The following is a 23,223-nucleotide window of genomic DNA, read 5'->3' on the forward strand; positions in this document are numbered from 1 at the left end:
TTAAATCTGAATCCAACTGAGAAAGGGTAGATTGCAATTTTCTTTAGTCTTCGATATTTAAACTGATAACAACAAAAACCATACTTGATCTTAGCTAAAGGTACAATAAAGGCACTAAAAATACCAACTGCTAGCTAAGGGACTCAACTATGAACTTCCCATTTTAAAGGGAGAAGTACAGTACATGACTACATGCACATACCAACTCATTGCACAGTACCTCAAGTTTAAAAATCTTGTTATTTTGGCTCGATGAATATTCTAATCCACATGAACATTGAATGTTTATACAGAAATATGCTCCAAGCCCCTTCCAAGTTCAGAGACCTTTCCCAGCAACTGATTGTGCTCTGGCACTACTTCAACAACACTTGCAGTTATGTTTCATAGGTGGTGAAGACGGCATGCATGCACTTCAGAATCTTGAAACTTGACCATATAATCCTTCAGGACATGAATAGGAACCCATTTTTCTTCTTCAATTATCAACCCTTGCAAGCCCAGTGTTAGTTTCTTCAATATGCTCCTTGAAGTCGAGATTTCTTCAAACACACTGAAAAAAATAATAATATTGTAGCCAAGCAGATCAAGAAGAATATTTGAGATACAGAAGTTTCAAAAATGATATTGGGGGAGGGGGCTGTGGGAGCTAGGTCAGCCCAAGTAATACAGATAAGTCTTTGGCCTCTATATACATCAGAGAGTGAGTTTCCCACCAATACATCTACAACCCCACTGTTTCTTTATAAACTTCAGGTTCCGCCTATCAAAAAGCATCTATCTTGCCCCCACAATAGTCCAAGATTCATTACAATGGCTCTCCATGCCTGCTTTCTTTACTTCCCCATATTGAATGCCGGATCCCAAGGCCACTGCATGTTAAGATTAGGCTCTTGTATTGGTTGAGGTAATCCTGCATGTCAAAAAGAACAGCTTAGTCCATAGAAAGATGAAAAACAAATAAGCATTTAAAGCTCCACTGAAGAAATTGGGGAAATTTTCGTACAATTATGTTGTAATCATCGTCATACAGCATGCATGTCTTGTCGTATTCTTTCCTTCTCATGGGATCGCTTAGAACTGTCAGAAGGAAGGAAAGAGTGACATCAGGTCCAGATGTGTATGCTACAGTCAGTTCTATTACCAATGACCCAAATACATATTCATCTAGAAGGGAAAAATTGTTGAACGACTGTATAAGAGATAAGGATAAACAACAGACGGAGTTGATATGTGTTAGACATAGAAGGTTTCATTAATATATTATGTGATTTGGATATGAAAAAACTAATGTGAATTTGGGTGTACTAACATGTGAGCTAATGTGCTAAAAGATTGATGTTACCCAAGCTGCTGAAGAGGTACAATTGAAGAAAGAACAAAGCATGTTAATTGAATGAAGAACTGCTGAAGACAGTCTTCCGTGTACAGGGGACGGTCTTCCATGAATGAAAGATCAAGGAATTGAAAGCAAACATCAAGTTGAAGGATCTTTCAAGGACAAGATTAGGATTTAATATTTATTGGCATATCTTTGTAATCCCAATGTGCTTGATCAAAAAGATGTAAAAAGCCCAAAAAATATGACATCAAAAAGACCAAATTGGACAAACCAAGAAACTAGGTGGTTTGACATAGAAAAATGTACAAGTCTGCTGTCCACAGTCTTCCATGAATAGAGACAGACCACCAAGCTTAATTGAAAAATAAAAAAAGCCGTACCCAGTGCATAAGGCTCCTGCATTTAGCAAGGTCTGGGGAGGGTCAAATGTAAGCAGCCTTACCTCTGTTTCCAAAGAGGTTGTTTCCAGGACTTGAACCCGTGACCAAGCGTTCAGCAAGTGAGCCCTTGACCAACGCGCCAAGCTTAATTGAGAACCTAAAATATTCTAAAAACTCACGGACAACCGAGCTTTAATGTTCTAAGTCCGCGGACGATCCTCACGGTCTTTCATGCGATCTTCCATGTATGTCCAAATTATGAGACTAACTACAAGACGGACGGATCTCGCAGTCTTCCCTGACTTTCTTAAGTGAACGTCCGAGAGTGATATTCTTGAGTCCTCACAGCCACGGTCTTCCGTGGATGTCATGCGGTCTTCCGTGCAATAGCATTTATTGCTACGTGGTTATGAAGTTGAAAGGTTTTGACTCATCATCAACTAACCACTTGGAATCTAACCACTTGAGTGGAACTCTTAAACATCTTCACTGAAGTTGAAGAGGTCCAATAGCTAGTTTTTCTTCGAAAATATAAGTTGAATATTAGAGACTATAATGGATTAATATTTCCAACCATTTTGAATTACAAGTGGATCTTCAGCAGCTAGTTTCTCTTGGGAATAAAAAGATAATTCAAATGTTCAAAGGAGAAACTGAGCTACACTCTAATAGCTAGTTTAACAAATAGTTCGTTTGCCTATAAATAGGTGGAGTCACTTGATGTCAAATATCAATACAATACAACAGCAAACAACAAGTGCAAGCCTAATCGTTTTCATCATCTTGAGAAGAGTTGCTCTGTGAACTTCATTGTCTACATCATCTTGAGAAGCTACTGCTAATGTATTTGAGCTACACTACTACATCATCTTGAGAAGGGCTGCAAACAAGTGCTACAATGTGAGCTACAAAAGGATGGCTAAGACAAGCCAACAAAAACCTACAACTACCAAGGAGGGGAGAGGGGGTGCCTTTTTTTTTTGGCACAATATGCAAACCAGGAGAGTCGATCTTTTGACCTCCTGGGGGACATGCACTCCACCTGGCAAGCCACCAACCAACCGACCAAGCGGTTGTTTGCATATTGTAGCTGCACCACTACAATGTGTTCAAGATCAAAAGAAAATCATCTTATGTTGATCAATTACGCTGAAAAGGTTTATAGTTTCAAGCTTGAAAGAAAAAGCCATTTTTGCTGTAAAATGAAGCTTGTGTGGTTTTGTGAAGGAAATCCTTGGCTTGTTTGGTCTGGGTGGAAATCCTTGAACAAGGGTAATCTGGATGCTCAATCCGAGGACATTGGTTGAGTTGTGTAAGGACTTAATTCCTGCCTACGAAAGGAATCGGATAATGGAGAAATCCTTGCTTTGTGATCAAGGTAGTGGACATAGGATAGTTGGGTCCGAATCTCTCTCTCTCTCCCTTGCACTTGCAATTGTAGATAATTTACATTGTGTTTGGTTTGTGTTTTATATAAGAAAAAGCTATCATCCAATAAAACCATATCCATTCATAATATTTAAAAATCTTAATTACATTGAATTGCACCTTACTTTGGTATATGGCCCTGATAACCATAAATAATGGGCTGGTTTATTTTCAACAATTTTCATTTTTAACGAATAATATTTAATGATATAACTTATATTTAATGCAAGAATAAAAACGCAAAGACAACAAAGTCAATAAGTTCTAACATCTTATAGGGAAAAGGAAGGCTAACCGGTGCTGCAGCGTGGCGTGTACCTGCGCCCAGGCATAGCCGCACGTGAAATGACTGGCGCACCCCTGGACCTTTCCGCCTTTCCAAGGGGGGTGCGCCAGTCATTTCGCGTGAGGCTGTGCCTGGGAGCAGGTACATGCTGCACAGCAGCACCGGTTAGCATTCTTTTTCCCCATCTTAAAATTAAGAAGAGAAAAATCTTGTTCAAGATTGAAATTTGTTACGTCAATCATGTTTGGTGATTGACAAATTTTGAAAGGGCTACCAGAGTACCAGGTCCTGAAATTCCGGGGCTTAAAAAGAAGTGGGAGGAAAAAAAGAACTATGCAAAAAATACAAAATTACAATTTTAAAGGAGGGGGGGATGAAAGCATATACTGACCCCTGTAAGCTTCATTTATTTCCTGAAATCTTGATGTCGCACTGTCCTCGTCTTTTCGCTTATCTGGATGCCATTGCTTGACAAAGCAAACCTAAGTGTCAGAATGAGAATATGCAATTATCCTAAAAAAACTCGAAGGAGCACTGAAAAGCCTTAAGCTACATCAACAAGGATAAGTATGTTGTTCAATGTTAAAAGGCATAAGCTACATTATGTTAAAACTAACGTACGCACCAATGCAAGACGAATATAGTTGGACCTTATGGTATCCTCAGTTGCGCTAAAGTCCACTTCCAATGTTTTATAGTAATTCTACAGAGAGTTTCAAATGAGGATCAGAACAGGAAGCTAAAAAAATCAGAAATAGTTACTCCAAGATACAATACAGACTGTGATGTCACATTGTAATATAAAGCCTAGAGGGAAACGGAGAAAAAAAATTGCCTTTAATGAAGTAAGAAAGCCAAGAAAGATTCCCTAGTTAAAGAGGTATTTTAATCCTTGAAGGTACAACAAAATAAAAAATACCGGCTTTGATGACTATTTTCATGTCATACCAAACCCAGCTCATTCATAAACCCATGAAAGGTACAGGATCAAACAGGTCAACTGGGAACTATCAGTCTACGCCATCATAATAAGATTAATAATTCTTCCACATAAAGAAAAGGGATCAATAGTTAAACATAAAAGGGTCAAGCAGTTCAACTTTCCAACCTGTGGGGGTGATGGAACTTTATTTTATTCTCCAACCCACTAGTCTCCTCCGTTTTTTTTTTTTGGTTCGGAACTACTGAAACTTTATAAGAGAAGAAAGGAAAGCCAAACAGCAGACTCCATGAAACATATGCAAGTACATACCCTTTTTCTTTCTCACAATTCTAGATTAATTTTTATGAGTGCAAGAAAGGGTAGCACACATTACAAAGGCCCATAAACATGCTATACAAAAAGGATCAACAGTTACTTAGAAGATAGAGATATCCATTGTCTTCTAACATAAGATATACCCAATTCCCAGAAATAAGGTTCACTGAATTTTAGATAAAATCATACCCCCAAAAAAAAAGAATTTTAGATAAAATGTTCCTACAATGAACATTCTCTTCTTTTCCAGATAATAAAAAATCAATCCAATATTCCCAATTCTTTTGAAATTAAGCCACATGTTGCATAGGTTTTTAAAGATTCGTCAGAAAATATACTATCCTCATTTTTTCACCATTTCAACCTGGAAAAAAAGTTCCCAAATCTTACATAAATCAACAGCAACATCTGAACCGTCGGAATACTCGTAGGTTTACAGGTATGGCAAAAAATAGTGTTCAGTACAGCATTTTCTAAATGTTCCGAACACATCATTAATGTTGGTCAGCAATGGTTAGAAGAGCGAAAAGGTGTGATTGATTTAGTGATTGTGATAACAATTTGTGTATCCTATAAAGCCTTCTCATCTAAAACAGACGTTTGTTTTCAAAGTATAGGTTAATGAAGTATGCTCAGAACCAAAGGAGGTGGCACCAACAGTGCAATCACCATAGTTGTCACGGCACCTAGGCGTTGCCGCCAGCTAAGCGCTTAAGCGACAAGGCGCGCCTATGCATTGCATAGGCGCCCTAGTATTTATATATATATATATATATATATGGCTGGTTGAAGTACTGTGTGACCAACGTATTCCTTTAAAGATTAAAGGAAAGTTCTATAGGACTTTTGTACAACCGGCAATGGTGTATGGGGCTGAATGTTGGGCAGTTATAGAAGTGTCATATTGAGAAGCTATGTGTAGCAGAGATGAGGATTTTCAGTTCGATGTGTGAAAAAACTAGGAAAGATAAAGTACGGAATGATCGTATTAGAGCTAACTTGGGCGTTGCCCCAATCAATGACAAGCTCCGAGAGAGTCGTTTGAGATGATACGGTCATGTCCAATGGAGGCCTAGGGACGCCCCAGTACCAAGCATGACCTCAGATAGAGCCTGTCGGAGGGCTAGGATCCATGTTGCGGACCTCATTTTGATGAGATTCTTCTAAGTTGCTGGGCTGTGCCTCATTCCTCTTATTTTCATCTACTTTCATCTTTCATTTTGCTGTTATTTTCCATCTTTCATCTGTCATTTCCCATTTTTCATTCCCTATTCCTCTTTTCCCATCTCTTCATCCCCCTATTTCTGTTTAGACCTTAGTTTTCTCTACTGTGTTTTATTGGATCCATTTAGCCGACCCCATTAAGTTGGGATAAGCCTGAGTTTGTTATTGTTGTTGTTGTATCTAATATATCTAGTATTGCAATGATATAATTATACTTAACATCAAGAATCAACACTTCAAGCCACATCAAGAATCAACATAAAAGCCAAAATATGAGAAGGCTGACTTTGTGTAAACTGTAAACTACACAAACACATACACTTTCCAATTAGCAAAATTGCAAAATAATACTGATTTCAATCAAGCAAAAAGAATGTGAGATAGTGCAAATGCTACAGTCAAATGATTCATCCAATATTATTCACAAACTTCCTTGTATATCCAAAGGAATCAAAGGGGGGATAAAGAAGCAAACACATCGCTTACACCACTCAGCTTTTTGTCCATCAATGAAAGTGTCATAATAAAAATGCCCAAAGGATAATGGCAATTACTAAATTTTTAGAAGTACTTTTAACATTTGTAAAAAATAAACTACTACCTAAATTATTTCCACAGCTAAACAAAAAAGCTAGTGGTTAAATAAATCATGGAGCCATCAACTAAAAAAAATACTTTGCATAAAGAAGTTCATGAACAACCAGTCAACAATACAAATCTATCTCTGTAGTTGATTGTGCACAATAAGACATACATTTTTTAGGAAAAGTGTACAATGAAGACCAATGAAGTGTGAACTCTTCGTCTGAGATGTCCTTTGCAAACCAGTAAACATAATAACATTTATTCCACAGAGAGAAAGGGAAAAATAAAGAGGGGGGAAAAAGGAACAGAAGAAAATGAATTTTAGAGAAAGGAAACAGCATTACAGAAATCAAATAAAAGAAAGAAAAAAGGGGTGGGGGAAGAACCAGAGGAAGAAAAAGAAGGGGAAGCACCGGAGAAGAAGAAGAGGAGGAGGAATTAAGAAAAGGGGGGAAAGAATTGAAGAAGAAAAGAATAGAAAAACGGGGGGAGAACTGGGGGAGAAGAGGAGGAAAAAATGAAAAAAGTGGGAAGAACCTCAGAAGAAAAGAAAAGAAAATGTGAGTAAGAACCGGGATCGCATGGATTATTTGGTGGGCCCCAATCATATCAATTTGGGTTCCAATTTTTGTAGATTGGCACTTGCATGACAATTAATCAATACCGTGAGGGGAGATTGGAAATTATTTATTGGGATCTTACTTGCATGGAGATTATTTCTATGGTGAAGGGGTGAATTGGAGATTATATTTTATTGGAATCTTGTTGCAGCGCTACTCTTGATTATTTGATTTTTTGTGATGCCCATCCTTTGAGGTGATGATTATTGGTGATCATTATTTGTCCACGTGTAATGCTATACATGAGGGAGAGATTGAAGATTATTATTCTCTTATCTGCTCAAGTCATAAGCTCAGGACTGTTTTTATCTGAAGATTACTACTATTTATTTGTTTGTGTACTCAACAACAATTTTATCTAAAGATAGTATTTAGCAACAATTCATATTTATATGATCAACAAAAACCTGATGTTGTCTGGCTCGCAGTAACCTATACAGCCTATCTGGTTCGCAATAACCTGACTGCCTATCTCATCCACGTAAACTATACTGTTTATCTAATTATTTGGTCTACAGCAACCTGATGTTGTCTGGTCCGCACTAACCTATACTGCCTATTTATCACTAGAGTTTTTATCTGAGACCTTTGTTTGGGGTTCTATATTTGCCCTTGTTTGAGCAGAATATTACTAACTACTAGCCTTCCATGAAAAAAACTTTTGATGTAGCTGTTGGATGCTGCACTTTTCTCTTTCATTGAGAAGATGACTACCTACTATTGGCCTTCTTTGTGAAGTGCTTTTGATATTTTTGTTGCTACTATGATATTGTGGATTGTGGTTCGTGTTCACTACCACCTATTTTGCTCATTGCTGATTGGACTTTTTTTCGACACGAAGATTATTATCTACTAAAGTTGTTGATGATTGATGAGCTTGAATTGATATTGCTACCTGAATGAAGTTCTCCCAATGCTCACTGGCATCTACCACTATTGTTTATGCTCAAGACTGCTCTTGTTGGTCCAAGTTGGAGCTTTGATATGCATATTCCAATTTAATGAGGAGTGTTAAGTTATATAGGAGTCATGGAGTTGGGTTGTATTACTTATGGTAGTTAGTCCCTATCATGAGAGAGTTCTATTCTTAGTAGTCTTGCCACTAGTTAGGTTACTTTCCTTTTCTAGTACTTTCAAATTTTTAAGTTTCCTAGTCTGATTGTAATTATATAGCTTATTATAAACAAAGGGCACTACCAGCTATAGAATACACTCTAAATCTATCGCTGGGTTTAGACACTCCTTCTCCATCATCTCTCTTTCTCTCTTTGTTTGCTTCTTCCTCTTTACAGGTTCTGGTGTTAAGGACTTAAGGTTTTGTCACATGGTATCAAAGCTAAGAGGAAGAAGAAGAAGGGAAGAAAAAAAAAAACGTGTCCGGTGTTTGATTGCTACGGTGTGAGAAAAAAATCGGTTGTTTGATTACTGTGGTGTGAGAAAAAAATCGGTTTATGCCTACCTGCATCGTAAGATCGTGCTGCTCTCATTTGTTCTTCGGTCTGGTTCGCATTATTGCTAGAGGTTGAAGCTTTACTCATAGTCTTTTGTGTTGCTCACAGAGATTGAAGGGCTTGCATAGGATATATTCTTTTATTGCTGAATCGAGCTACTGTTGTCATTCGATTTGCTGCTGCCCTTTGGTACTCTTCAACTTGCGATCATAGTTCAAAAGCTCGTCTCGAACAGCCGTCTCAACCAGGTCGAGATTCTCAAGATCTCGGCGAGACAGTGCAGTTTTTTGTTTCGAAATTACATTTCGGTGGGCAAATGGCCATATTTGGCTTCGAAACTTTAAGGGAAGTTTGTTTTAGGCTTAATAAACATATTTAAATCTTCAAAAAAAAAAAAAAAAAAAAAACCCATCCAATTTGGTGTTTTGGATTTGCACCCTTGGTTGGTAGTAAAGGCCGAACCCTTAATGTAATATTGCCTATTCTACACATTGTTTGAATGATATGAGACATAATTGCCAAGTAAATTATGCAATAATAAATGAAGACACATAATATTGAATAATTATTTAAGAAATAGTTAAGCGGCAAAGTCTAGGACACATGTAGCCTGATTTACCTGTACCACAACAATATTTTTCTTCTAATGCAAGAGTTGAAAGATTTTGTAATGGTTAGATCCTTGAACCAAGTTGATATCCACTATGTCTATTTTTAATCAACCCATTCTACCACTAGAATCATCTTTCCCCATTTTAATCTTCTATCTATTCCTCATGAGAAGACATTGTCTTTCTCAGAAAATCTTTTCATGACTTCATTCACCTTTACATAGTAATTATTTTCCCACCCCAATTCCAAGTTCCATATCCCCCACCCCAACCAAATAAAAGGAAACAGAAAAAGAAACTCTCCACAATAATTATAGTTCCCAATTGCATTGTGACTCAAACCCACCGTCAAGAGTATGATTTTCCTGAATTCCTCACCTCAATATAATTCTATGCAACATAATTAACTCTGGTATCTCTGCTGTCAATGCACTTTAGGAGATATTGGCAACCACAAGGGAAAAAAAATCATCTAAAATTGGTTATCATATCATTTCAGCCCGCCATCAAATGCAAGATCTCACCACAACAACAGTTAGTTGATTTTGACCAACTACCTTGGGTAAGAATCCGCGTCCATCTCAATCGCTAATAGAACAAATGGGGAAATTGTATATCCACTTGATTCCTACACAACCATTAAAGACTGGTAGCCAAACATTCTATTGCCATCACAAAAACCCATCTTTCAACCAGAATACTCAGCAAATCGAGCTCGTTCTGAAGCCTCTGGTGAAAAAAATATGTACAACTAGCAAATTTTTAAGGTATTTCTGCACTAGAAACGGTGAAAGAAAAAACTGAGAGAAACAAATATAAAAAGGTATAGAGGAACAAGGTGATGAGATTCAAGTAAATATAAACCCTAATTCCGGTTTTTTCAGGAGAAATGTGTTATGATGATAACAGGGGAAGAAAACGAAGAATATAGACGAGAATGCGAAGGAACAATTACCTTCGGCTTCGTTAATTCCGAAAAGAAATCGAAATCAACGTAGGTATCTTGCTCTGCTGTTTCTTCTTCGTCCACCACTTCGTCGTACAAGTCCTCCCACATCATTTCTTCACCTAAGCCGCTGAAGCAGACGGAGTAATTGGAAAGGAATGTATTGTTGTCGATAGATATTATCCGGGTAGTTGAAGTTTGAATCTCGTTGGTGCTTCGCCAGTTCACCTACTCCATGAAGCGGATTTAAAAATCGGATGGAACCGGCAGATTCGGACCATCCGGGTCATGGTTTGTAATCTCGAATCGGTATCGGGTATCGGTAGGAAATAAGGGGATCTTATCGTTTTTGAGTGCGGAATCGATAAAGGAAAGATTTCATTCAATGTAAATATTGATTTGATTCCAAATTCGAAGATTTCATTGCATAAGGTAGTTAGGTTTAAAACCAGATTTGGGAGCCTCAAATCCGGGAGAAAATGGGGGATTTAATTCCATAATAACAAAAGCTTAATAAAGAAATAGGGATAAGGTAGCGATAATGGAGGTAGTGGGTGAGGTTGAGGAAGATACGCTAAACATAAAAATAGGGATTAGGGATTAAGTTGGCGATAATGGTGGTAGTGGGTAAGGTTACTCCGGCACCGTTTCTTTAGATTTTTTATATTTTTTTAATCGATACTAACTGATTCCAAGACCCATCCAACAAAACCGAGATCTTTTTCCACTTTAGACCGATCCAGAACGATTCTGATCTATCCGGATCGATATCGGTTCAGTTTTGGCGTTGACCGATCCCGGGATTAAGAACCTTGATCCGGATTAGAATCGATTGTGAGCAATCCCGGCTCTGGCTGATTTGTATTGGTATCAGTAGAGACCGATACCGATTCCTCGCCATTGATACGGACCAATGATAAAATGTCAAAAAAAAAAAACTTTTTTTTTATAAAAGCAAAGGTAAATCTGTCCGATCCAGATCAAAATGGGCCAATCCAATAGGTATTGACCAAGACTGATACCGTTTCCCAGGGTAACCAAATAGTTTTACAGATAGATTCAGAAAGATTCCATACAGACTTAGAGTAACCAAACAGTTTTTTTTTCTCAACTACGAATCCACATGAACTAGATCTAAAATCAGAATCTGACTTCTCCGACACCTTCAACCAAACACGCCCTTAGGGGTATGAGAGTGGTTCATGTGATCCCGTTTTTCCTTGGAGGTAGTTGAAAATCAGTTGACAAATCAACTTTGATAGATTCAACAACTTTACATCTTCTATTTATTTGTTGAAAATATAAAGATAAAGGTGATTGGTTTTTTTCACCACTGTAATTTTTCGTTCCCGCCCATGTTCAACTTCACACACTCTAGGGAAAGGAAGAATGAAGCTTGGTTTTTGAAGGGATTGAGTAGATTAGTGAAATAAATTCTGTAAGGATAGAAAAAATTACAGTTGCAATTAGCAAGAGACTTTTTCACCTATGTGCAATCTTCCCAATTCCTTTTCTAAAAATTCTTTTTAGAATATTTTGTGATTTAACATACCATATTGGAGAGCCAATCACCAATCATATCTTTATGGAACAAATCCAATTATGGTATAGTTGTTATCTGAATTCACATTCAAAAAAGTGTAGAAAAAAAATTATCAACCACATTTTCTCACATATTTTGATGTGAGATCTCATCTCTCATCACTATCATCATCCAAGGATATAATCCAAAAGAATATGACCAATAATAAACATGCTAAATAAGTAGATTTTTTTTTTTTTGGGTAGAAAGCTAAATAAATAGATTAAACTAATAAGAAAATGGTAGGATTCCACCCAACTTGCCACATGTCAAGTTAATGTCATATTTTCAATGTGGTATTTACCAACACATATACAGTCAAGCATGTGTAACCAAAATTTCTCAATTTAAGTAAATTATTATGCATTAGTCCCCTTCAAAGCAATATCGCATTATAGACTATAGGGCATGTGTTTACTATCATAAGTTCATAACCCTAGTCTATAGAAAATTATTTTCCAGAGATTCTATATTTCCGATTGGACCAGTAAAAATGTTTTTCAAAATTATTTGTGAAAATAAATATCAATAAATAATATTAATTTTGAAACTTCAGAAATAATTTACCAAAATGCCACCAGATTCAGATTTGCATCCAATCAATCACATACATTCTTTATCCTTGATATTCTCCCAATTAGGGCAGTGTATTCCATGTTGGGAATTTCTTTCAAATACGGCCAAACATTACGAATCCAGTACACCAATATATAGTCAATGAAACATTAACCATTGGTGCCCCAAAATTTACAATACATAACTGCATTGATAAGGACCCCGAAGGTCAAGGGGCCAACCATATACTATTGATGAGAATTTCATTCTAATTCAACTAAGTATTTGTGCCCTAGAACCTACATTCCTAAGTATATACAGTGCACCGATCATATGCACAGGGGTGTCAAGTCTTGTCACCTGTCGTGAAAACATTTTAGGTTAAAACCTAAGGACTATCAAGAATGTTATTAAATCATGCAAATTAATTTATATATTTCATATAAATATAAATTTGATAGACACATTTCCAACATGAGGTAGTAAAGCTTTCAAACCAACGTTTTTCGATTGGATCGGCCTCTTCGTTCATCAAAAGCGGGCTATTTTTTAGAGGCCCATAAGTAGAAGACTTCCTCATAAGCTTAGCCACATATGCTCTAAATATTTGTCATGTGGAAACTTTTTTGGGTTTGAATTTTCTATAGATGTTATTCATATTATTATCCAAATTTGTAGTAATTTGTTTTTTTTTTTTTTGGGTAAAGGGGAAATTTATTGAGCTAGGGGGTGCATACAAACAGTGGCTTCCTGAGCACATAGGTCATGAAGCCACCGAGTGGAAAGTGGCCAATCTATCATACACACAACTAACAGGGCCTTCCTTGCCAGGGCATCAGCTACAGCATTGATCGCCCGTGGGATACAAAAAAAGGAGATAGAAGAGAAGCAGGTAGCAAGTCTTCTGATATCAGCCAACACCACAGTAGAATGGGTAGGGGTGGTCGATCCTGATCATGAATAAAGTCCACTGCCTCCTTGCAATCAGATTCAAGTTGGATTTGTGTGAAGCCTGATTCCAAAGCTAGCTTAAGAGCGAGATGGATTGTTAATAGTTCGCCCTGCGATGCTGTTCCAAAACTGTGGGGGATAGAAACACATCTACCCTGCATGCCATTATGGTCTCTGAAAACCACTCCCAGCCCACCTTTTGAACTGTTAACCGGGAGGGCTGTATCGCAGTTCACTTTAATGAAGCCCGAAGGCGGGGCAGTCCAAGATCGCTGAAGCACTGTGTTGTTGTGAGAGGGTGAGGGGGCACTGCCAACCCTTGAAGGCATCCATACATCGGCATACTCAAGGAAGGCCTTCTCTGCCATTGAAATAACCTTCGTTGGTGACCACTGCTTTGAGTGGAAAGCCAGCTCATTGCGCGCTCTCCATAGGTACCAAATGATGGAGGATGCTCTTGAGAGGGATTCACGTGCCTTCCGGTTGTCCATACGAGATATCTCTTCCCAACTATGCAACCAATCAACAAGAGTAGGACGAACATCAGTCAGAGGGGAGTATTGGAGTGTGCTCCCAAACCACACGGCTCTCGCAAAGGGGCAATCCAGAAGGAGGTGATCTCCAGTTTCAACTTCAGCACCACATCGAAGACACGAAGGGTCAATTGGGATCTGCTTGGAGAGGAAACCCGAGGCCGTCCCAACACCTTCATTGCAAGTCCTCCAAATAAAATTTTTTATTTTTGGCAAGGTCTGAATTTTCCAAATCCTTAGACCGATTTTGGAATCATCTCCCATGTGTGAAGTCTTGAATTGGAGCTCACCCTCCTTTCTTGCCAACAAGTGATAGGCCGACTTCACTAAGAATGCTCCGGTCTGTGAAGCTCCCCACACTTGTGAGTCCTCTTCCACAAAAATACTTAGAGAAATTTTCAGAATTGCATTCACCTCATCAGGTTGCAGGTACCTGTGTAAGAGACTGGTTCTCCATGATCGACTTATTGGATCGATGAGATCGGCTACCTGAGTAGTCGTGCAACCCACAGGTCTTTGAGTGTGCACCTTGAAATCTTTAAGGGAAGGCACCCATTGATCAGTACAGATATTAACCTTCCTTCCATCACCAATTTTCCAAATAAGCCCTTGCAGCAATACAAACCTCCCTTCCAAGATGCTCCTCCAGCCCCATGACGAACGGTTTCCAAGTTTTGCATGAAGGAAATCAATAGTAGGAAAGAAAATGGACTTCAAAAAACTGGCCCAATATGTGGTTGGATTTGACCAAAGCCGCCATGCTGCCTTAGCTAGAAGTGCACGACCCTATAGCCGTGAATCCTTTAATCCCAGTCCCCCTTGTGGTTTCGGTTTGCACAGCCGCGACCATGAGATCCAGTGTGTCTTGCGCCCATCATCGGAATCACCCTAATAAAATCTTGAGGATGCCTTTCTGATTGCATCGTGGAAAGACACCGGCAATTTAAAATGGGAAACTGCATAATTTTCCATGGAAGCCATGGCAGCCTTCAAGAGAATCTCCTTACCTACAGGGGAAAGTAACTTTCCCTTCCATCCTTGCAGTTTGTTAATGGTTTTCTCCTGAACATCTTGAAAGATCACCTTCTTTGATACACCAAAATTAGTCGGTAGCCCCAGGTATTTTGACGGGCCATCACCATATTTCACTTTTAGAACTCTTGAAAACCACCTTTTAAATTTGGTATGGGTGTTTGGGCTGAAGGTAAGGCTTGACTTCTGTAAATTTATAGACTGGCCAGTAGCTGTACAGTACAAATCCAAGCATTCCTTGAGTGCATTAACTTCCTGCAAGTTCACTTTAGAAAACAACAAGCAATCATCCGCAAATAAAGATGGGTGACAGCTTCACCCCTATGGTGCACCCTAACCCCATGCAAAGCACTGGCCGCTTTAGCTTGCTTTAAAACAGCTGTGAGGGCTTGTGAACATAAAATGAAGATGGTAAGGGAGATTGGATCTCCTTGCCGAATGCCTCTAGTTGGGGTAATAGATCCCTTTATAAATCCATTAATAAGAAGGGAATAAGAGACCGTTGTGATGCAAGCCATGACACGGTCAACCCAAAAATGATTGAAACCCATCCTTAACAACATGCCTTCCACAAAATTCCATTCTAGCCTATCATATGCCTTCCTCATATCATGTTTTAGGGCTAGGAAGTTTTGTTTACCTCGCTTCTGCTTCTTTATATAGTGGAACATCTCATGAGCAACCATAACATTGTCGGAAATGAGCCGGTTTGGGATGAATGCTGATTGATTTGATGCTATGAGCTGGTCCAAAATACCATGTAGCCGATCTGCAACCAACTTGGTGATGATTTTAAAGGCCACATTGCACAAGCTTATTGGATGGAACTGATCAGCCGTCTCTGGTGCTCCAACCTTTGGGATGAGGCAGATATAGGTACGATTCAATTCCTTTGCGATACACCCTGTCTTGAAAAAATCCACAACAAGAGAGAATAAATCTTCTTTCACAAATTCCCAGTATTTTTGGAAGAACATTGGGGGAAGGCCGTCCGGTCCAGGTGGCTTCAAGGGAGCCATAGCAAAGAGAGCCAGTCTAATATCTTCCATAAACCCATAAATCTTTAGAACCCATAGTAGGGGGCCAAAGATTATTAGGGTTTAGGGTTTAAGCACAAGGTTGCTTAAAGCATTACACCCTGAGTATCTAGTTTGGAATACCCAGACTGCTGCCTCCAGCTAATATTTATAAGAAAACTAGGGTTTAGGTCAGATAGGCTAATTACTAGATTGCCTCTTGTTGATACTCAGGGGCCCAAATTTGCAGTATTTTGAGTCCAAATATGTTATGCATTGTTCATTATGAACCCATAAATCTTTAGAAATAGTTGACAATTCAAATTTTTGGTGTTGACCTTAGTAAATTCCCGTATTATATGTGTACCCGAACGTTTATTAAAAAAATATATATTTTAATGTATACATTTATATATATGGTAAAAAACGTGGTTTTTACGCGGGCCCGTATAGTACTTTTTTAACTTAAACTTAGGCACCATTTGACAACGTTATGTTTGTGCATTAAAAAAAAAAACGTAAGAAAGAAAATACGAAAATAAAAACCCCTCGCAATACGATTTTTGGTCTTCCATCTTTCTCTCTTCGAGCCCTTGCCACCAACTGCCCCCATTCCATTCATCTTCTTCATCTCTATCTGTTGGTAAAACAACGGTCCAGGGATCAAACCATGGTTCCCTAGGGAGACCAAGATATTTATCCTCAGGGTTTTGCATGCCCTGGGTTAACCCATGGTGTCCCATGGGTGCCCCATTTAATTTTTTTTTTGCGGTGCATCCCTGTTAGGGTTTCTCCTTCCCTCATGTGTCCCATAAAATTTATTATCACAGTAGGGACGAAGAAACTCATCCCTAGTCCACCATATGGCAAGGGGAATCCATCCCTAACTCGAATGCGCAGCGGAAAAGGTCGATTCGAGTTTCTTTCGCATCCCATAAATATTAATAATCAATAAACTGAAGGAATTAATGAAGAATTACTAACCTGGTGAGCCTCAAGTGTTGCTCCTCCAATAGACAGTGGTTCTTCCTCCAGTGAGCGCTCCAAGCAAATAGATCTGAACCTCCAATGGTGCTACCAAGGTTCTTCAAGCCAATCCCAGATGCTCTCAAATTCTTCAGCATAGATCTAGGGTTTCACAAACCCTAACTCTCAAACACAGATGAGAGAAACTAGAAGAAGGAGAAGAGATCTCAAAGAGGGAGAGAGAGACCAAAACGTAGAAGAGGGGGCCAGGCAAAAACGTGGAGCACTGCCCCCTCTGCGTTTTTGGTCCCCTTTATATAATGCTAGGGTTTAATTAAAACCCTGAATGGATAAGATTCAATCCCTTTGAGAGTCAAACTCTCTCTCTCTTTGTTTGGCAGTTCTGTTTAAACTCAAAGTGCTACACAGGTGAAGAAGCAGAATCTAATAGGGAAAGTATTAATTAATTATTTTATTTAATATTTAATGAATAATTACAATTAGCACCATATCCATTAATTAAATAAAGTACTAATTAAAATAGCAAATTCCAAATAACTCCCTATATGATAACTATTTATCTTATACAACCCCCCCACTAATCAACACCATCATTATGGAATCTAGGGCATGTACACTTGTACTGCCAAACCCCAATCCATAGTACATGTCCATATACGAGCGTCTGTGCATCTGATCGGGTCCCGCAAAGCTCGATAAAACACTTTGTTCAAATAATTATAAATAATGTATCATTTTATGTAAAATAGATTTTTGCAAAACCATTTCCAAAACGGCACTGAATCCAGATTCTGATCCGACCATGCACAGACAGTCTCTATCTTGGTGTTCCCCAATCGGGCAGTGGTGATCATGTTGGATAACTCTTTCACTCACAAAATGTTTACACATTCCCAAAACATCGGCTTTGACTCGTTTGAGTCTCAGTCATTGATGAACCAAAGAATGTGATCACACGTTCCAGTGACAGGGTTCCCTCAGGTACAGGGTGTCGGTGACACATGTCTATCCCTTCCTACATCTGGCAATAATACATGAGGGAATCGACAAAGTAGATTCTTCGCCAATACACACATCAACATGTGAATACTCGCATTCGTACCCTGACATCATATGTCTAGGTATACCCAATGCGACAACCATATGATAAGGATGCCCAGCCCAAACCCTAGTCGTGACTACTATTTTAAGTAAAACTTAGGGACACATAATGCTCAAAAAGTTTATATCGCATGTGACAATATCAAATAAAAATGTATAAATGTTCAATACAAAGGTGAACTGGGTTGAACCGGACCGAACCGGGTTTGATGGACACACACTTATCCAACACTATTCTCATGTTCAATGGTGGCCAACAAGACTTCCTCTAAGGCTCAATACCCCCTACCCCTTCCTATTCTCTGTCTCCATTCGCGGTTAATTACAGTGGGGAAATTGCAGTGGCAGACGAGATCTATTTCTCTTCTTCTTCTCTGTCTCCATTTGTCAAACGGTTGCAACAACGATTGCAGTGATGGAAATACTCCATCTGAGGCTCTCTCTTCTCCGTCTGTATTTGGCCGACGAGTCTTTCTTTTCTGTCTTCATTTGTAAGTCGTTTCTCTATCTACTTATATTTCTTTTCTTTGCTCTGTTTCTTTCATTATCTATTATTTTCACTTATATGATTTGATTTGTTGTTTCTGTGTTACATGATTTTGGTTTGTCTGCCCCTTGGAGCCAATATGAGCTTGCCAGGAGTAGATTTCCTGAAACTTACCACACGTCTCTACATCTTTTTCCCCCTTTTATTTGCATTTCTGCCTTTTTTTTTTTTTTTAATTTTATTTTATATGTCAATTACTAATTTCAGCTCCAGGTTTCTATTTAGATCTATATCTATTAATTTCATAGATCTGATTGGGATGATAGTTTTTATGATCTGAACATGTCTATGTAGTTTGAGTCTCAACTATGGTGCCATCCTGCCGTCGAATGGTTTCCATTTCTATTTCATAATCCTCTCTGTTTTATAGGTCTTCATACGGGTGGTGCAGATGGATTGTTTCATGATCATGAAGGGGCTGTTCGGTTTTCATCTTCAACTTATCTGGGTCTGTGTACTAACTACAGAGTGGAATTCTCAGCTCTCCTTTATGGTCTCATAAAAGCCAAGGAGTATAGGATATTCAGAAACTTTGGGTTGAATGTGATTCAATAGCAGCTGTTATCGCAATTCAATCTAAATCTATCACTTGGTTTGCAATGCAAAAGTAGAATCAACTTATCTAGGTCAGTGTACTAACTACAAAGTGGAATTCTCAGCTCTCCTCTATGATCTCATAAAAACCAAGGAGAGAAACTTTGGGTTGAATGTGATTCAATGGCAGTTTTTATCACAATTCAACCTAAATCTATCCCTTGGTTTGCAATGTAAAAGTGGAATTTCTTAAAGCATTCTATGTCTACCATTGAATGGAAGCTACCTGTCCAAAAAATCAAAAAAAATAAAAAAAATTTAGGCGTGGTTTCTCGGCTCAACTTGATGCTTTGAGTAGGCCCAGATTTCGTTTTGTGTATAGAGTGGGGTAAAGTCTTTATCCTAATGTCGTAGGTGGGAATTCATTCCCTGAATTTTTTGTACATGTATTCGTCGCATTCTCCTTTCTTTTCTTAATTCATTATTAATAGACCTTTAGCAAAAACAAATCTATTATCGGAACATGTTTCTATTTTCTTGCTTAGGTCACTGGGTCTCAATGTTGTTCGTTTCCCATGAATAGTGCAAAACTCCCATTAAATTTGATGTGATTTTTGAGAGGGGTGGGCTGGAGGAAGTAAGGAGTCACGTAGACAGACACAATCTCTAATTCAAGAATCTTTGTTTATTAAAATCTCATATATCCAAACAACAACCATTTTGAAAATTTTATGAAAAAATATATAACTATCCCATCACTTTTTTCTCACCTCAGTTTTTACTGGCAACAGGGCCTTAGTGTATAAAATCCACCTTTTCTATTTTTCCAAAAGCACTCTTTTAGGCAAAAAAAAAATAGATTTAAGGAACAAAAGGCATTATTGTAATATCATAATGGAAGTAGTTTACTCTTCCAAAAACAATCTATTTATACCATTGTATCGTCAAGGGCAGATGTGTCTTTTCATATGGGGAGTATAGAGATAGACCCATGTAAGTGTTGGTGTAGGCCATACTCTCGATAGTCTTTTCAAATATTTACTAAACGGTTAACCAAATCTTGGGTATTAATCTAACGTTTAAACCAACCCCAATACTCGCTCTTCTTCCAATCCCTTATGCAAGGGATTACCTCTTCCATCCTCTGTAGCATAACTTTCCAGCTTAACATGTGAAGATGACATTTTCTCCATTCTAAAACCATACTTCTGAGCAAAAGATTAATCCAATGCTTAAATCAACACTCTACCTACGCAGCTGACTTCCCCTCCATTCCTTTATCCCCATAACTACCTCCCTTTATTCCCTTATACTCTTTTATCTCCATTACCACCTTTCTACAAGGAAAAAAAAAAAAAACCATTATTCCTTTATACATAACTTTCTAGCTTGGTATGTGAAACCGATCTTTTTTTTGGTCCCTTTTTCCAAAACACTTTTATCCAAAAGAATAAATTTGTAATTCATGGGTTGTCAAAACCCTAACCACAAGTATACAACCAATGGAGCACAATCTTTTACCCCCCAAAAAACAAAAACGACCGAGAACAATAAATAGCCCCGAAATCAGTTTAATAAACAGTCCGGTCACAATTTTGGCTTATGAACTTTTTTATTAAATCGGTCAATCGTAAAATCAGTCTACCGTAACAAACAATATTAGTAGAGAGCGCGGGCATGCCAGAGTCTTTAAGACTCAATGTGAAGAAGATTGTACTATTGACTTCTATTAGGCTATGTGGAGCACCATCTTGCCTCGATTGCTCCAAGGACTTTAAATTAAAGATCAAATTACAATGTAAAGAAAAAGGATAATCGCAGAGCAATGAACATGAGAAATCAAGAAGTTTTATTGATCTTGATGTGAGCATATACAGAAGAAATATCACTATTACAAGAAATTAAAGAATTACTTGATTCATCCAAAAAAAATGAACTAGACAAAGAGAGAGAGAGAGAGAGGATGATCGCGAGGATTAAGAGGGACAAGAAGAAAATTATACTAAGAAATTGTAATGCAGAAAAAAATAAAAGATAATTTAAATTGCAAGCTTTAAAGTTTAACTCAACCGTCTCTTACATACGTATCTGACCTTGTCCAATCCCTTTCTCCACACGTGCGTGGATGCCTCTAGTAAAAAAATAAAATCAGCAGTTAGGATGTTGATCGAGTACTGTGACCGGACACATGAGTATGACAAAGCGGACCTTTATCGCCTACGGTTTTTGTCGGGTACAGTTCCTACAATTCTCTAACAAAGGGGGAGCAAAATGACCATTTCACCCTTTGACCGAACACTCTGCCAAAGTGGGATTCACCCCCTCTTGTTAGAGGACTGTAGGAACCGTACCGGACAGAGAATCATAGACGATAAAAATTCATGACAAAACTTGCATTATCAAGTTATCATCTTCAATCCCTTTTGCTTCTAGGTTAGCCCCACCAAACCACAACACCATCAATGAACGAGTTAACTCATTGAAACGAGTCATCAAACTGTCTTTTTGTTTTTTTTTTGGGGGTATAAAGTCATCTAGCTGTCATCAACGCTAAAATTTACTCTTGCATCATCAATGATAATGGTCAATTTGTCCAACAACGAAACAAACACGGAAAAATACATAATTGGGTAACAAAATTACCTGCTCTTCTACTACTACTACTACTATAGTTGTATGTTACAACTGTTAATCCAACCACCCAGTGCATTGGCCCCATATTGTAAAGTAATGGGACACAATCATCGAGTTTCAAGAATCGGGAATTAGATCCGTGAATCGATCGGTATTGATCTGAATTGATTGAGATCGATCTCAATTCCGGCTAATACATGCCAAGAAACTCTAAAATCAGCAAGTTTCAGATAAGAAGGCTGAGTATAGGGTTCTTGGGACTGATTCCAGCTGATTCCAATCAGATCCAAATCGAAATCAACAAGGACCGATTCCATCTCTATTCCTTGTTTTAAAACCTAGGACAAAGTGTATTGAATAGTAGATTTGAGTGACCATCATAGTGCTAGGAAAATTAAATTCATTAGAAATGAATATATTATTACAAAGAGGATGTTAATTTCTCAAATATGTGACTAATCTTGACGAAGATAACACAGTTGGTTGGTAGTCTGCTAGTAGAGTGCAGGTGTTTCATGAGGTCATGGGTTCGATAAAAGACTTGAAAGATGAGAATTGCAAAGAGAGTAAAAGGGAAAAGAAATTTTTGTTGGATTGTTTGTAAAAATCCAGAGGAAATATATATTGTACTAATAGAACATGCAGGAGCCCCCTCAATTTTGCCAATTACTGGTAACGAAAATTCAAAGTTAACAATTCCAATAAGAAAGGTTGTGTCTTTTTTTCCATGCATGTTTGTAATCATCCCATGTGGAGTATTTCTCGTTAGACCATTTGAAAGACTTGATTTCATACATAACAGAAAAATTAATATTAGTGATTCTAATATATTAGAATGTTGAATCAAGCCTCATGTGGGTATAGGTTATAACAAAACTTTTCCACCATTGGAAGTGAGAGAACAATTACTTTATGCACCACAAACGTAGAGCCTCTTAGGGAACTTAGCCCTTTCCTCTATCAAGCAACGCAGGGATCCTTGTAACGTGTAATGGAGAGAATCTCATTCAATGCCCTTGGATTCCAAAACCCTTGCTTCTCAACATATTAAGATTTCAAAAACCCTAACACGCATGCTCAAGAAGAAGAGAGATTTCAAAAAACCCAAACACGCATGCTCAAGAAGAAGAGAGAGTGGTAGAGACTAGAGACAGCTTGAGAGAAAAAATAGAAGAGATCTAAGAGAGCAGCGGGAAGAGAGAGAGGAGTAGGGCGCACAAGTGGACGGCATCCTCTCCCCTCATGCCCTACATAGATTGGAAACTACAAAGTAATTTACTAAGGATTATTATCCTCTCCAATTCCCTATAGCTCGGCAGTGTGACAGTGCTAGTGTGGATGTCTGACACGTGACAGTTCAGACATCCAAAAGTCTGAGCTCAACATAGTCCATGAGCTCGGACCGTTGGATGTCCGAGCTGCAACGTGTCGAACATCCACACAAGCACCGCCGCACTACCGAACTATAGGGAATTGGAGAGGATAATTTTTCCTAAAACTGCTAAACTAGTTACTAATTTTGGATTAGGGAAGGGGCATGATCCCATTAGGATAATCTACTAAAGATGCTTGTCTAGAATATATCATTAATTCTCAATTAAGATTTTTTTTTTCCAATAA

The 23,223-nt window shown here is 38.2% G+C and overlaps 2 protein-coding genes across 3 annotated transcripts; both read right to left on the reverse strand.

Annotated features, from left to right (window-relative positions):
* Positions 1–586: 586 nt before the first annotated feature.
* On the reverse strand, positions 587–22,077 carry LOC122662164 (chaperone protein DnaJ-like). Of its 2 annotated transcripts, XM_043857732.1 has the most exons (6): positions 22,070–22,077; positions 10,141–10,261; positions 4,062–4,139; positions 3,828–3,903; positions 1,007–1,080; positions 587–913 (listed from the first exon to the last, which is right to left on the reverse strand). In XM_043857732.1, exons 2-6 carry the CDS (start codon positions 10,243–10,245, stop codon positions 809–811), a joined length of 438 nt encoding a protein of 145 aa, XP_043713667.1. In that variant the 5' UTR covers positions 10,246–10,261; positions 22,070–22,077; the 3' UTR covers positions 587–808. The 2 variants fall into 2 exon arrangements, with proteins under 2 accessions (XP_043713667.1, XP_043713668.1); XM_043857733.1 differs by lacking the exons at positions 4,062–4,139; positions 22,070–22,077 and having other exon boundaries at positions 10,141–10,287.
* On the reverse strand, positions 13,108–15,833 carry LOC122663178. The gene is made up of 3 exons (XM_043858882.1): positions 15,123–15,833; positions 14,760–15,039; positions 13,108–14,288 (listed from the first exon to the last, which is right to left on the reverse strand). Exons 1-3 carry the CDS (start codon positions 15,831–15,833, stop codon positions 13,108–13,110), a joined length of 2,172 nt encoding a protein of 723 aa, XP_043714817.1.
* Positions 22,078–23,223: the final 1,146 nt, after the last annotated feature.

This window comes from Telopea speciosissima, chromosome 5, assembly GCF_018873765.1.
Source record: "Telopea speciosissima isolate NSW1024214 ecotype Mountain lineage chromosome 5, Tspe_v1, whole genome shotgun sequence".
NCBI classification, from domain to species: Eukaryota; Viridiplantae; Streptophyta; class Magnoliopsida; order Proteales; family Proteaceae; genus Telopea; species Telopea speciosissima.

Excerpts from the sequence above, each read along its gene's own strand:
- LOC122663178 (XM_043858882.1), bottom strand. The coding sequence starts at position 15,833 with ATGGAAGATATTAGACTGGCTCTCTTTGCTATGGCTCCCTTGAAGCCA. Across the intron at positions 15,040-15,122 it reads CGGCCAGTGCTTTGCATGGG|GAAGTTAATGCACTCAAGGA; the intron begins GTTAGGGTGCAC and ends GTGAACTTGCAG. Across the intron at positions 14,289-14,759 it reads AAAGTTACTTTCCCCTGTAG|ATTTCAAGGTGCACACTCAA; the intron begins GTAAGGAGATTC and ends CTTCCCTTAAAG.
- LOC122662164 (XM_043857732.1), bottom strand. The coding sequence starts at position 10,245 with ATGATGTGGGAGGACTTGTACGACGAAGTGGTGGACGAAGAAGAAACA. Across the intron at positions 4,140-10,140 it reads CGGAATTAACGAAGCCGAAG|AATTACTATAAAACATTGGA; the intron begins GTAATTGTTCCT and ends AACTCTCTGTAG. Across the intron at positions 914-1,006 it reads ACGATGATTACAACATAATT|GATTACCTCAACCAATACAA; the intron begins GTACGAAAATTT and ends TTTGACATGCAG.